General features: G+C 35.2%; 1 protein-coding gene across 6 annotated transcripts in view; it reads left to right on the forward strand.

Moving 5' to 3' along the window:
- Positions 1–16,046, forward strand: part of LRCH1 (leucine rich repeats and calponin homology domain containing 1) — a 116,393-nt gene that overhangs the window by 96,169 nt on the left and 4,178 nt on the right. For 4 of the 6 annotated variants that reach the window (XR_013180913.1, XR_013180911.1, XR_013180912.1 and 1 more), the window contains 2 exons: positions 378–455; positions 7,999–8,256. Coding sequence is in view for 2 of the 6 variants with exons in the window: in XM_077173691.1 (XP_077029806.1) it covers positions 378–455 (78 nt within the window). In the remaining 4 variants the exon portion in view is untranslated. The remainder of the gene's footprint in view (positions 1–377; positions 456–7,998; positions 8,257–16,046) is intronic. The other 2 variants (XM_077173691.1, XM_077173692.1) reach the window with 1 other exon arrangement.

Here is a 16,046-nt window from a genome sequence, read left to right on the forward strand (position 1 = left end):
TGGAAAATCAGTTCTTTGAATTCCTTGCTATTACAGTGAATTCTTGGTTTAAGGGAATATTGAGGAATTGCAATTGTTTCACATCTGATAAAATTAGAAACTAAAATAGTGAGGAGTTTGGGTTTTGGTTTTTCTTTTTGGTAACATGATACTTCTGTAAGTATTTGGTGAATAGTTCTGAGTGAGACAAATTGTAGAAATGTTTGAGATTCTAAAGTAATGAGACATTGATTCCTCAGGGACATTAATATAATGTATAGCTACTATAAATTTGTGAGTACATAAAAAATTTTAAAGGTGTGAGCCTGTTAATTACAGTTAAATCTGTTCTTCATGACTTCTTTAGCCATAGATGATTTTTTTTTTCTGTTCTACAGCCTAAACTTAGCATGGCCAAATGCAGGAGAAACGTGGAAAACTTTTTGGATGCATGTAGAAAACTGGGGATACCAGAGGTAATTTAATTGTCTGTCATTTCTAGATGTTCAAAAATGAAAACACATTAATTACATGAAAGCTGAATGATAATTTTATGCACTACAGGTTTTTAGCAATAAAGACACAATTTTAAAACTGAGCTAAATAATGTGATTTAATACTACTTTTGTGCATTTAAATGGCTTATTTCATAGCACTTATAAATTGCAGGTGTTGTCTCAAAAGAGTAATTCACTATTACCTCTAATACATCTTTTTTGCTATGGAAAATAAATAAGGAATTATGATAATGTATTATGTAAGTAGCCAAAAGCTTGCTATTTTTTTTTTTCATTGCACAACATAACTGCATTTTTACCTCATGCTTTTAGAATATGAACTTCATCCTTCTTAATTTTTACTTTTTTTGCAATATTTCCATTTTTTACAATGTTAAGTACTCTATGCATTGGTGACTAATAACAGACTCATCTCTTGTATTGAAATATTTCTACAGCGATTTGAAGAAAAGCATTGTATGTTAAGTACGGAAAGCACGTATGTGTAAGATTCTATCATGTAGTTATAAGTATTTCAGTCGTTGGAAACAGGGAAATTGCAGTGCTTGGTAATTTCTGATTTTCAGTTAAGAATGGTATCACTCATCATGTAATTTATTCTCATCTTCATGACTAATGTAATGAATACTGCAGTTGCATTGGAATTATTTCAAAGACTTCCTTATGCTTTAGAAGAATCTTTTAAGAAAAAGTCAAATTTCAAATACGTGACCCTCAAAAGAAGGTAAAGTGTTATATAAGGTCATTTTAAACTGAACACAGGAAAATTACATTATGTATTTTCACTGGTGCCTACATATGACAGTATAACTAAGGCTGAGTTCTTTTTCATCTGTTTCAAGAATGCTGAAATGTAAAGATATTTTGTGTGATTTCCACCACCATCCCCTTGGGGAGCAGATGGTAATGCAAGATTTCACATTGGGAAAGAATTATAGTGTCAATTCTTTGTTTTATCTATATTTTAGCACTTGATTTGGAGGACAGCAAAAGTGACAGATCATTTTTGCTATTTGTAGGAATTTTGAGGGGGAGACTTTCTTACAGTTCCAATCAATGGTTCATCATAAATTTAATTTGACAATTCAATGTAATGGCTGGGTCTCTTAAGCTGTAATGGTTTATTTAGTTCTTGTAGTTATGTAATTTATTATGTTAGAATGATTCCATATTAAAGGTAAAATTTCACTTCAGAGAAGGTGGAAATCTCATTGTTCTGGACTTCTAGACATGGATCATTTGTTAAGCAGCCCGAAAATTCTTCTGATGTATCATAAATTATCAGTGAACAGAATACAGGTCTAATTTTCCTGGCTGTAGCCTTTTGGGAAAGAAAAGGCTAAGGTCTGTTTTCATTGCTGCTATGAGATCTTTCAGAAATCTTTCCTTCTTTTTGATTTTGGATTTCTCTAAGTAAGCTCTCTGGAGAAATATCTTCTTGGTATTTTGTGAATAGGCATTTCCATAAATATATTTATTACCCCTTCTTTTTTATCCTTTCATCAAAATTACTGCTGAATTCTGTAGGATTTTTTACAATTTTATTAAAGTTTATTTATTGAAGAGTTGCATGGAAGCTTGGGCTCAAAGCCACATCTTACCAGTCTGATTTGTAAACTAACCATCTTTATGTATCTAAATAAGCATTAACTTCTCTTGAAGGGAAAAGCTCATTCACTTAAATATTAAATTAACTGCTTGCAATTGTAAACTTACAATAGGTTTTAAGTAGTCTGAGCATATTTTTTTTTATTAGCCATTGGTAATTTGCAAATGTATGTTTACAAAATTTGCTATATTTTCTGAGAATGCATCGTGTTGTGGAGCTAGCTAGTAGATGCTAGAACTTTGCTGTGTGTTCCAGGGACATGGATTAGGAATGCAAAGTTGTGTAATAGTGAGTATGGCAGTCAGCTATCAAAGTTTTTAAAGAACTACAGATGGCATGCTCATGCTGCTTCAGATGGATGAGCTGTGCTGTACCTAACTGTCTCTGGAGAAACCAGGAAGAGAAGTGATTTTTTTTTAAAACAAGCACCCTACGTGGGAAAGTGATGGGTTCTACTTTTGAGTCTTTATATACCTGTAGGTATTGGGCTTTTCTGTGGTACTTATGCCCATGTCTAGTTCCTGAGAATTGACTTGAAATTCTGCTGCATGGGCTTGAAAAGGCTTTTAAATGGTCATAATTTGTGTTGGTTTGTTTTCAGTTATTTAAGGAATAGAGTACATGCTGTTTCTTGAACTCCACAGGTTTGGAATAATTTCCTGTTTAGTCATGTAAAATGAAAATAAGAAAATAGCTGAGTAATTGCTGTGCTGTGCTGATGTGCATGGTTTCTTACTTCTGTGGTTTCCAGCATTCAATTCTTGGATCAAAATTACTTTCCCAGAATGATCCTGGGAAGTTTCATACAGATGTAGAACAATGCAGCTGCTATCTAAATGTGTCACACTGAGTATTTGGCATCTTGACCAAAGAATTGCAAATACAAAATTGAGGAACATCACTGTCTCTTTATCATGACTGGTATGTAGAAGACTCTGAAAGCCATTACCTGCCAGGTGAGAGTTCCAGTACAGTGGGGGACACATTGAAATTGATTTCTGTTAACAGCCACATGATGCTTTTGACTGCATGCAGAAGGAACGTGCTGGATCACACACAGGAGGGAGGTTTGAAGTCTGACCCTTAATAAGAAACTAAATAGCAATGCTCTGGCTGCACCAGGAGGCTGTCAAAAGTGTGAGAATTGCAAAACAATCAAATTGTGTCCAATTTTGCTACTAGGCTTTGCTGTAGCACCATATCAGTGAACCTGTTAAATCACTTTTTGAGACAAAACAACCTTTTTGTTTGATGTGAGAAAGGGATGTTGGCAGGTAAGTATCTGAAAGTATGAAGATTCAGAAAATGTCTGCCATGCCCCTCAAGAGTTATATTACAAAAAGGTTCAGTCCTTGTTTCTTAGAAAATTGCTAAAGAATACTTTATTTTACGTGGTTAACTAAAACCCATCAAATTACCTAATTTACCTCAGCAGGGCTGAGGTCCTGCTGCATTTTTCAGTGACATACAGTACTTGGATTGTGCCATTCACTGGACTTAACATTGTTAATGTCATGTGAGCCCACAAATAATACCACCCTCACTGCTAACTCAGTTCATCCATGTTGCACCCACCCTCTCACATTTTGTGGGTTTGAAAAATAAAGCTGGATTTTTTGCTTCTCTTTTGTATGGAAGTGTGGCCCCCAAAGTGTCAAATGAAATGATTCTATTGCAGTTTTACTCTTCCTAATGACATCTCATGCCAAAGATATTAAAAATTGTCAGAAGAGTGAATTATCATTACATTACCTCGTATGTAAAGTTATGGAAGTATTTTGTTTACAACTGCTCTTTCATAAAACCAGTAACAATATATGTAAATAAAGGCAAAAATATTAATGCAGATTTCTTCAACTTGTCATTGCAAAATCAATATTCACACTAGGAGTAAGGACATAGACTTTGCTATTTCAACCTGCAAATTAATAACTTAATTAAACTTGAGCTTTTATTCTTGATAGCCGTTTTTCCTGGTAATCCATATTACAGGGTGTTATGCAATTTCAGTAGTGTGAACCAGTATCCTTTCAAAAGTTAAAAATTGATTTGTGGTGGGTTGAATGATACTTTACTATAAGTAAGATTTAGACCAAAACAAAGCTGTACATGCAATATGTTTGAAAGACAAAAATTACAAGTTTTGGTCTACATCTTTTCTGGTTCTGAGTTATGAACAAATAAGGGGTATCAGAAGTAGGATCTTCTAAGCATTTTTTGAAAAAGAAAATGTAGTCTTTTCAATGTCTTTGAAATTAGCTTTTTACAAAGACAGAAATTAATTTTTATAGTATTCAGCTTACACTAATGTAATATCTTAACAATTTAGGCACTTGAGCCTATTTTGACTCTTTATTGGGGCCAGGTCAGAGAAATATGATTTATCTTTTTAAAAGGAAAACAAATATTTCCCCACATAACATACTGAATTGATCATCATACAGTTTAAAAATAAAGATAGACTGAAGTTATCATAATTACTAATAGAATGGTAATTTCTATTTGTAAAAGGTAGTGATAAAATGAAATCTTTCACAGCCAAATGTTCCAGTGTCTGTGTTCCAGCACATCAGCAGTGATGCAGCATGATTTGGTATGACCAATAATACCTTGGGTAGGAATGAGAGACTTCTGCCATATCTCTTAAATTTTCAGTCATTTACATTGTGTAAACATACTGAGCAGAAAAGAGAGTGATGATAAGGAATGTCTTTTTGGATCTCACATCATTGTACAAAGATGCAGACTACGAAAGGTTTATATGTGCCCCTTCTGAGTGACTTTAGTCCTGCAAATGGGACCTAATACTATGTATCAGCCTCTCCTCTGATAATGAGATTCTCTCTGTGGCAATGTCAGACAGGATTATTCTAAAAATCAGTGTGACTTGAGTTAGTGTAGGAATTGCAAATTAAGCAAAACAATAATAAAGAAAAACAAAACAGGAGGCTTTTGTATTCTAAAAATAACAAAACAAAGGAGGCAGCCAGGCAGTGACTGTAAAGTTCAAAGTTTTACCTTCTATCCAGCTGTTAGTTGTTCAACTGGTAATCATGTTTTTCAGTTTAATGCAAGGTATATTATCATTGCCACTTATGCTTCTTTTCTAATCACTTCACGTAATCAGTTACTTCTCCATAGTTTCATCATGAGACATCCATGAAGTTGCAGTAAATTTATCAGGTATGACTCATTTCTCCACCTTTTCCCCCTGGACTCGGTAATGGACACTGTGTGGCCTACGGTATGGAATTAAGTGGTTCAATATACTCTCAATTACAGTCCTGAAATCAGAGTTCTGAGCTTCCTTTCATTTATGTTTTGAGTATAGTGCATATGCACTACAGATTTCTTTCTTTAATGCACTTCTGCAAGCTTACTCTTGACCTTTTTTACCAAAGTATAGATCCAAGGAGGTCAGTTCTGAAATGCTCTCTGTTTTCAGTTACTGCAAGGGCATGCAGAATGAGAGTGGTTTGTGCACACAAACTGCTGGTTATGCTTTTGCTGTCGTATTTCTGTCTTACTGTGTTTATTCTGTGTGCATGATTGACAGCTCTATGATTTAATCATACAGCTTCATAGACCTAACATGTCAGTCCATAAATGTAATTATTAAATAGATGTATCTTTTTCATTCTTACTAGCAATAATTTCAATCCCCTAAATGAGAGGGGCAGTATTTGTCATAGATGGGTGGATGAGTGATTATCTTTGAGACTTTGTATGGAGGTCATGTGCTTTTACACTATTTCATGATGTCATGTTTTAGTTTTGTATTTTTATTGCACAAGATCAGTGCAATAAGTGGAAATACGTCTACCGTTTTAGAAAAGCTATATATTTTTCATCTACAAATCTAAAATACATAAAATAGAAATATTTTACATTATAAGGTGTGAATATAACACCAGGTTATCCATCATCACAGAACACACAAAAATAGATATTCCTAAGACTTCCTCAACTTTCACTGAATTTAACTAAAACACATCATGGCAGTTTCTGTAGAAAGTTTCTTCTACGTGTGTTGGCTGTTTTTGTACGCTTTGGCTTCTCCTTATGCTGCTTAGGATGTTAATCTTGGGTTAGCAACTTCATCGGTATCTGTAAACAGTCAGCCTATTACCATCTCTCAATCTCTAAAGTCTGAAATTACTCCCTTTTCCATTTGACTGCAGTAGGGACTATTGGCATTGTTTTGGGGTTTTTTTGGACAAAAATTTTAAAAGGTCCTTGTTATAAAGGTCTGGCATTTTATTTTTAAAATATAAGTTGGACGTATCTTAGATGCTTACTTTTGATATGTATTTGCAGTAAGTAGGAATTGAGTCTTGGATGTTGTTGCAAAATTAATCCAGCATTTACTGGGTTTATTGGTGTCCTTGGTATAAATGCAATATATTATGTAGTTGGTAGTCACGAATAGTTTGCACTAAAACTTGTTTCTGTGGTAAGCAGCTTGTGGATGTAGGTGTTCTCAAATACAGTACTAAATCTATCCCGTTTTTAAACAAGATCAGCATGTTTTGTGCTGTCTGTGAGTTTTCATACTCTAAAAAATAACAGAATTGCACTGAAGTTTATTATCACATTAGAGTTTTGAGTTAAAATTCTGAAAAAGGACTGCAAAAAAAGTGCTGTTGCTAGGCAGGTGGGTTCTCTGCTCTGTATCTGCTGGCCTAAGTAACAAAATTCTGCAGCTTTTGACTCCTGGTAAAGCTAGAACCATTCATGGTAAGCAAAAATAAAACAGAAAAAAAGTGTCACTATTTAATTTGTGTATAAATGACAGTTTTGACTTCCAGTTTCACTAGTCACTTTTCAGGATAGAAAGGCATTTAAAATATTTTAAAGTTTAATTTATTTCAAACTAGAGCTTGAAACTTTGCACTAACAGAAAACAGACATTGAACTTCCATGTCTTGGTTTATTTGGTGTACTGTCAGTTCATTAAGGAAGTGGGACTGAAAAGCTTCCACAGGAGCAGTGTTCTTTCAAATTCTTACTGCATGTAATTTTGTTCAGTAAGTATTCATTATCTCAGTAAGGCCTTATTTACAATGTAAAATGGTATCTTAGATTGCATTTTCAAAGTACTAGTGTTGCTTGGTTTGATTTAAATGTTAAATATTGTGTGAATATATTGGTACTATTACGTATTTCACTTCATACTGTATAGCTAGTCCAGAGTAAGTTGCCACATGAAATCATTGATACTTTCCAAAAACGTATGGGAATCTAACCTGCTAATAATTTAAAAAATGCTATGTAAGAAATTTAGTGTCCAATGCTTCAGTTTAGAAACTTTATTAAAATTAAGTATAGTTAGTGCTACAATGCTTTTTTGAGTTCCTATCCCTGGGTATCATTTGAGGTGATATTTGAATACCACGTTTTAGATTACTATATTAGAGAATTTTGCATACTTCTAATGATTTCTGTAAGTACTTTTTCTTTAGACTTCATATTGCTGCTGCTTGTGCTTTTAACAGCTTTCTAACCCACTCTTTGCTATTTTTAAGTTAGTTTTTCCAGTTGGTTCCATTTAAGCATTTGAATAAGGTCCAGATGGACAAAGGTGTGCAGACCTTATTGGAATGAGAGGATCACATGCACTTCCTAACCCTTGTGAACTTAGGCACAATTTTGGAAGGATTAGAAGGCTTGAGCTCTTCTATCTTAACATTCTGATGTTATATGATAGATTCAGTATTTAGAGGAAATAAAAGGAAGCTGGGATGTCTAGTGACTAAGGCAACACTAGGAAGAAACTATTCCTACATGTTTATGCTAGAATATTGTGATAATTTATTTATCAATATCTTTCTATTTTTGTATTTTTAATTTTTTGCACTCTTTTTCTGTTCTAATGGCTGCCCTTCGGGATAGGCTGACCTCTGCTCTCCGTATGACATCCTGCAGTCGGATATTCGTCACATTCGAAAGACTGTTGACACTCTGCTCGCCCTCGGGGAGAAACCCCCACAATCAACTTCTACTTTTCGCTCCTGGGATCTATTAGGCTTTTGTCTTTTCCATATACTTTTTATAATCTTGATGTATATAACTTATCACTGGAATTTGCTAACAGCATAACCTGTTCGCATGTGCGCACAAACTTTCTGCTTTGTCTCTGAAAAATTACAGGTACTTAATTTCCTTCCTTTGCCTTTCAAACTTCTCCCTTTCCCTTGCTTTCTTGTAATATCTTTATTAATCTCTTGAAATAGAGGAGAGGAGTAGCATCCTGAAGGCAAGTCCCATGTCTTCTATCCCCTCCAGCTGTAGTTTAAGAACTTATGTATCTCCTTATTTATAGCTTTTCTTTCATGTTGCCTAGACTACTCACTAAATGTGTTGAAGCAGTGAAGCTCCTCTTATTCCATATTTGGGTGTAGGCTAGATGTGTATCACAAGCTAAATAGAGCTGAGCCTCTTACTTTTTGTGAAAATCCAAGAATGCTGCAGATACTGAAGCAGTTTCAGGTGGCACTTCAGCAGGTGATAGTATTTTCCAAGTGGGTACCAATTATCTCTGCACATACTGTGTTAAGAGCACTTAGAGAGCTATCTTTCAAATTACTGTGATTTTTTTAAAAGTCTTATATATTAACAAGAGTACTGTAACTTTAAAGATTATCGTTCATCTCTACTGTTCTGATTAAATTCCATACTGGAGTAGTTATGTTTTTCCTGTGGTAGAATAATATTTTTCTTCTGTCACACAAAACGGCATTGGAGTCCTTTTAAACACTTGCTACATTAGTCCCCAAAGGTGACTGTAAATTAGCAGTGGATATGAGCAAGACTTTAGAATATTTCATGATGATGAAGGTCATGCAGTACAGTGACACAGTTTGGGAATAAGCTATTAGATTCCTTTACCTGCCATTCTTTGGCATCAAGCAAGTCCCATCATTTTCTTCTCTGTTTCATCCCCTGTGAACATGCAGATACTGTTTGTTTGTCTGTTTGTTTGTCTAACCAATGGAGCAAAGACAATATAGGTAGGAAAATGGATCCTCTGGGAAGACTCTAGCTTTTCCATCCTACAAAGTTTTAAAGAGCAGTTTAGACATACACTAGGCACGAACTATTTTGGTATGTTTGAACTCTGCCTATGGTTAGACTGCTGGACTGATGACTTCTATTTCCCTTCCAGTTCTGGGTTCTGTTCATCTACTCTAAACTTAAAATAAGACAATTTTGGGGTTTTCTCCTTATTGACATGAAACATTAATTTGATTGAAATTTAACTGTATTATTTATTTTTATAATTAATAATATTAATTATTTATTTTAATTTGAAAAATTAAAATTTATTGAAAAATGCAAACCCTCGATTATAAACTTATATTGGCATTGCAATATTGGCCTAGATGCTGTTGCCTAAATTTTCAATTCAGGCTAGCTAACCAAAGGACCTCAGTTTTGTGTCTTGGAAATACATTCATTCATTTCCCCCCATCTAGTATATAATAAAATAAGTTATAGACTTTCAGAGTATAACTAGGATAAGAACTTGTGTGTTACTGATTATTCTGGCCATACAGTTATTATTTAATGCTGCTCTCCAAATATTCCCACTCCACAGATACTTGTAAAATTTTATTAAAAAACTTTTAAGTGCAGTTCTATTCCTGCTTTCTGTGGCTTAAATATATAGATAGATAGATAGATATAGACAGATATACATAAAAAGTAACAAGTGTATTAGATATATATTTTACAATGGAAAAATTAGTTTCTGATGATGGATAAATCAAAATTTTTAAAGGGATTGGTGTCTGACAGCTTCCAGTGCATACATATAACAACTTTATTGTAAAGAGTGTCATCTGTGACGAAGCGGGAGTTCAGTGATTGCATCTAAGCTCTTTATTTGGTATGTAGCTGTAGACTTGTGCCCTCGTCCTGCACAGGCCTGTCTTCTAACTGTGAGCCTAATTTCAGCAATTCCAGCACCAGACACTTGTTTATTCAATCACAGCTTGACATTTAAGCTTTCACTTTGAGCAGATCTTTGTTTTGATTTTTTTGTTGTCTTGATCTAATTATTTTGCTTTTCTGATGAAACTGAGTGACATATGGCTTGAATCAGTTCAGAATCTACTAATATGTTTGTTTATAGTCCAGTGTTGGCATTTGAGACAGAAGTGATGTCTTCTATAGGGTTGGGGTTTTGCTATTGCTCCTATAAGTGGTAAACAGGTCTCCTGTCGATGGTTTGTGTTGTGCCCTCCTTATGTAGTGCTGAGCTGCATGTATGAGTACATCTTTCAAATGAGAAAATCATGTGGAGAAAGGTTTTGCTGCCATCTACACATCTGTCTCTGTCTAATAACACATCTGATTATCCACTGTATCCAATAGTTTGGAGGGCAGTAAGAGGAGTAATCAGTGTGTTTTGCATTTTCAGTGTGCTGAAATGGAAGTTCATGTCTTCAGTGGTTTTGAATGCTTTATCAGAGTAGACACTGGGCTGGAAACTGAACTACTGTTGTGCCAGTGTTGACCAAGTGAATGTCCCCCAGTGACACTTAACTCTCAAACTTGTCTGAAGTCCTAACTTTGTATATGCTTACCATGCAAACAGAGTCATCACTTAGGGACCATTTTCTGTGTGTTCTCAGCTATGACAATATCTGGTATTTGAAGTGTAGCATTATGTGCAGTTTCTGGTGCAGTTGGAGATGGTGAAGCCGTCTTGAAACAGATGGTGAAAAACACCAAACATACTTGGTTCATGACAAGCACAGGTGTGCTAACATACGTGAAACTTATCCAGTTTGGTATTTTTGGGTGTTGTTATTGATTACACTTCCAAATATCTATAAATCTTACAGGGAAAGAAGTAGTGAAATTACCCTTACATTTTCTGAGTCTGAATATAATAAAGTTTCTCAAAATATATTTCAAATGTAATGCAAATATGAAAAATGTCTTTCCATCTCTGAAGTCAATAATTCTTACACTAAATGGGGAACTGGAAACTAAAACATCTTTAATCTACTCTAATAGGTTTTTTGCTAAATTCAGAGTCCCGCTTCTGTGCTGCTGTTCTGTGGCTTTAGTACTTGGGAACTGAACCGTTCAACTCTTTGATGGTTCCTCACCTTAGAGGAGATGTCAGTATTGAGATACCCAGTTAGATATAATTGGTACTTACTGCTCATAGCTAGTTACATAAGATTGATCGCCGCGAGTTTAAAAAAAAAGTGCACTGTAGTTCACCCTTATATTCATTAATAACATTAATTATATTTGCTCCTCTCTTTCTTTCCCCATTCATTTTTTTGCATTGTGGTGATCGTCAGAGATTTTCAAACCATGACATCCTAATAAATGGGTTTGCAGTCTGTACTGTGCCCATCATACTCTCATGTCCTGTGGAGGTCATCTCATCCATACTGCAATAAAATAATGAATACAGCTTGTTGTGGATATTCTTGCAGGCAAAATTTGTTTGCACTGGATCACAAATGGCATTTTGATGTGAGAATTTGGCTTTTTCCTTCATACAGAAAAAAGAAATATTTTCAAGTGCAGTGTAATGCAGTGTAGTAGTCCTTTAAACGCCTTTTGTAAATTAACAAATTTTTATAGCTGAAAGCTGTATATAGATCCCATTGTGTTCTGAACAAATGTTTCAGAACAAGTGTTCTGAAAGTTGAACTTTATGTGAATGGGGACTGAATTAGATGTGAGCAAATAGTCAATAGAGTTTCTACTCGTAATACATTAATAAGTTACTAAAGAATTGCCATGTCATTGTTTTTCACAAAAATTTTTCTCCTGTTACAAAAAAACCCCAAAAATCCCAGTCATACATGTAAGTTGAGAAAAAGATGGTACAGCTGGTTTTGTGAACCTTTGCCATTTCCTTCATTTCTATAACACAAGCTGTATTATGCAGAAAGAGCAGTAGAAAAATACTGTAAGGTAATGATGTATTCTGCTTTGATGATACAAAGCACTCGTCACTTTCTCAGAATTTTATATGTAACTTTATGGTATAATTGGTATTTCCCTTTTAAGACTGTGTTTCCTCTTACTGTTTCATGTGTGTCTTGTCTTTATTAAGATTTTTGTTCCTTGAAGTTTCAGCTCATTGTTTTCTAAGCTTATTAGAATAAAACTGTGAGGGATTTTACTTTTAAACTTTATGGCTCAATGTCATAATTTACTGAAGAATCCATAGCCCATCATCAGCAATTACAGTTTTGCAAATATTTCCAATTTATTGGATGTGCAGAAGATGCATATATATAGATGTCTAGCTGCTTATGACTCCAAATACATGATTTTGCAGCTGCAGTGTGGCCTAAATTACTGTGCTTTTTTATATCTCTGTTCATTTGTACTTGAAATGGTAGTTCAGGGCATCTGGGCATATACAAACATCAACAGTAACAGTGGAAAAGGAAAAAATATTTAAAAGGACATAATTTTAAATTGCCTTAGATATATGAAAAAGTAAATATTTGCTATAGCTTTCTTTTCTGACCTTTAGAAAGAAAATTAGTTTTGTCCTACAAAAAATGCAAAGGTTGAGTATATTGGACATAAGTTTGCTTAATCATAATGCCCTGAAGTTTCTTTTATTGACTTCCCACTTCAAAATAGTTGGCTTCAAACATGAAATGATCAGCATTACATGGACTTAGGTTTTCTAATTTGTGCCTTGAGAAATTGCACATTCCAATATTCATTGTTTAATTAATATTTTTCCCCTGTAGATCTGAAATCTCACATTCTACAAATACAAGGAGGAAAGAGAAAGGCTCTTGCTGAATTGTGGGATTCCTTTCCTCTGTATTTTTACTAACAAATACAGACAGTTGGGCCTTGCTCTTACCATGATGTGGTCATTTTACCCCTTACCAATCTGGCAATTCAAACAGATTGGTAATAAACTAATTACCAATTAGTTGGTAATTAGTTGATTACCAATAAACTAATTCAAACAGTTGTCTTGACTTTGAAGTCATCTACTGTCGAATAAAAATAGATATGTCTGTGAAGTGTGTCACATGTTTTTGAGGGATTAGTGTCTTTGTGTAGTCCTGACTTCTATCCTAAATCAGATATTTGTTCCAGGATTAGAAACTTGCTGTGGCAAGCACATGCACACGTGCACGTTTGCGTGTACATCTGTGGTACTGTCTCTTTGTGCTGCTTTGTGAATCAGCCTCCTGCTGCTGCCTCCTTTTTGTGCACTTAACATTTTTTCCTTCAGGAGGACTTTGTTCTTTTGCTTCATTATGAGTTTGAAGACATCTTTATCCATTCAAAATGTGTGTCTGAAGAAGGTGGTTTGCTTGCAACAAGTAATTTAAGTTCCTTTGTGTTCTTAGAGAGAAAAAAGGCAGTAAAAATGTAATAGATTTTCATTTGTGTAGTGGATAGAGAATAGAGGGATTGGTGCTGCTATGAGGAGTGGCACCCCTTCCCACCACAATTGTTTTAGGCTGTCTGTAGAATTGGTATCCATTTCTTCCATCTGTTCTTTTGGTGTTTGTTCAGTGATGGTTTCAACAGGGGTGTTTTTAGAGAGAGAATTCACACTTCTGTACAGAAATGCTATGTGTTTGCATCTGTTGTAATCGGGACAGAAATTTTATGTAATATGGGGAGAAGTTGGTGAATTTGAGTCTCCTCAGAGTCAGGGGAACGTTCTCCTCTTGCTTGGCCAGGCATTTGCTTCAAAATGCTAGGATTTCAGGAAAGCTTTGAAGTCTCCATGGCTTGCAGCTTCACAGCTTTGCTGTTGGTGGTTTCCAGAGAGCAGTTCTATCTGGTGAGGGAATGAGGCAGAGCATGGGAAGCAGGGACAGCAGCTGAACTTAACTACAGAGACACCTGGAATGGTACTGCTGCTATGGAAAGCTGTTGTTTGTGCTTTGGATTCCATCCTTGGCAGGATTTGCTTTTTCTTAGTCTGAGAAGTAAAAATGTGACTCAAAAACCTCTGTTTTGAAAAGTGTGGGAGACAGAGTTGATGAAAGCCATTTACAAAGCTTTTAAAATAGTGTTTAGGGCTTACGTATCAGAACTGATTTGTGACACATTAAGAGAAGCTTGTCATTTTTAGGAGATGGCATTGGTCTCATTGTCAAGTTTGGAAAGTTCATTGCAGCCATGTGTTTAGCTGCAGAATTATAAAATATGAGCCAAGCATGCTTCATAAGAGAAGGCTGTCAAGTATATATGTTTTGACCACTGGCATAGAATGGTACGTAAAAAATTTACGTGGTGGGAAGCTTTTCACTCCTACAACACAGTTGTATGGTCCTAATTTTTTTACAGACCTCCTAGAACAGCTGTCCTGATTGGAGTATGCATCTTGTAAATTCAGCAGGTAGAGAGAGGTTGCTTTACAAACTAAATTACTCTGCTGTCTTTAAAATAATTAGATAATGCTTGCCTTTAAAAACAGAAAAAACCCATATTGGATGGGTTTTTTATAGGAAATGGGGCATGCATTCCCTTATGCTTTAAGTGCAAATGTGCTTACAAGCAACTGCAAAAATCCTAGCAAGATTTTTGCTAGGATGACAGAACAGAATGCATGACAGAACAGCTCAGTGAGTGCTACAAGGTGCTGCAAAAACGGTGGGTTTGGAATTTAAATTTTTCTAAGCAAACATTCTTTAACTCTGGTGGTTTAAGCAAATCTGACTTCAATAACAAAATGCAGAATATTTTCAAACATAAATACCTAGCAAGGTAGGTTTCCTTAGCGTTGGGTTTTTGGGTTCAGCCCATACCCTTCAGCCTTGTAATGCCAGTCCCTTAGTTTTCAGATACTGGATTCAGTAGGGCTTCTTATTAAATGCCTTTTGTCTAGCATGGAAGAATAATGAAATATTGGCATGCTAAGGGCCACCAAATCTGTGAAACAAGAGCCTACTGTGCAAGGACACTGGAAAGAAGTAGAAGAGTGTGGAAAGAATAACATTTCACTTCAGGTGTCTGATTTGTATTCTCAAATAAGATTAATATGGTTCCTTTAAAAAAAAAAAACGAAATCAGAGCATTGTGGATTTTTAGATGAACTAGCTCCCAGGACAGTAGATTGGCAAAATGTCTAGTAGAAATCACACCTTTGAAGTAGAAGAATATTGGGTGGTTTTTTTCACCCTTTTATTTGATACCACTGTATGTACCTTGTTATGTAGCTACTCTAGAGCTAATCAATATCAGTTTAGGAGTTTGCATCCTAAACTATATGATTTTCTGGAAAAGACACTTTTTTTGAGGAATAAAAGTTGGGGGGAAGCATCTCTGAAAGCTTGCAGGTCAATATTTCAAACAGAAGAACAAACAAGAATGAACTGCTGACTCACTGTCTTTACTTAAAGGATCAGTTTATGGTAGGTAGGTTTGGAATGGAAATGTGGCTGATGACCAGGCTGCGAGATGGGGGTAGTTCCTTGGCCTGACTGGACAAATAGTTGCAGTAGGGAGGGGCAGGGTGGCTAACAGGAGCAGGAGGCTGTTGCCACAATAGTTTGGTTAATGTGACTCAGAATCCACAAACTCAGTGGAAGTAGTAACTCAGTGTTAGCAAGAATATTACTATATATACTCTCTTCCATGTGGGGAAATGTATGTTGTCCATCTCCTGCAGACCTACTCAGCCAAGCTCCCTGAAAATTATCTGTTTGAAGTTGTTTCTTGGGTCTTAAAGAAATCTTTCAAACATAAAATAATAAATACTAAAACAGCTTCAGTAGTAAATATAAAATGTAAACAAAATACAGATAAATTACAGTTACCAGTATCAGATGCTGTGATTGTAAATGAAGTTTGGCTCTTATCTTCAAGTAGTTAATAGGTATGTTTTATGCAAAAGAAAGTCGTAAACATCAGAAGTAGTGGAAGAGCTGTTAAGTACTGATACTTTTCTGGAGCTGTGGCCCACTGGAGGAGGT

This window comes from Agelaius phoeniceus, chromosome 2, assembly GCF_051311805.1.
Source record: "Agelaius phoeniceus isolate bAgePho1 chromosome 2, bAgePho1.hap1, whole genome shotgun sequence".
Lineage (NCBI taxonomy): Eukaryota > Metazoa > Chordata > Aves > Passeriformes > Icteridae > Agelaius > Agelaius phoeniceus.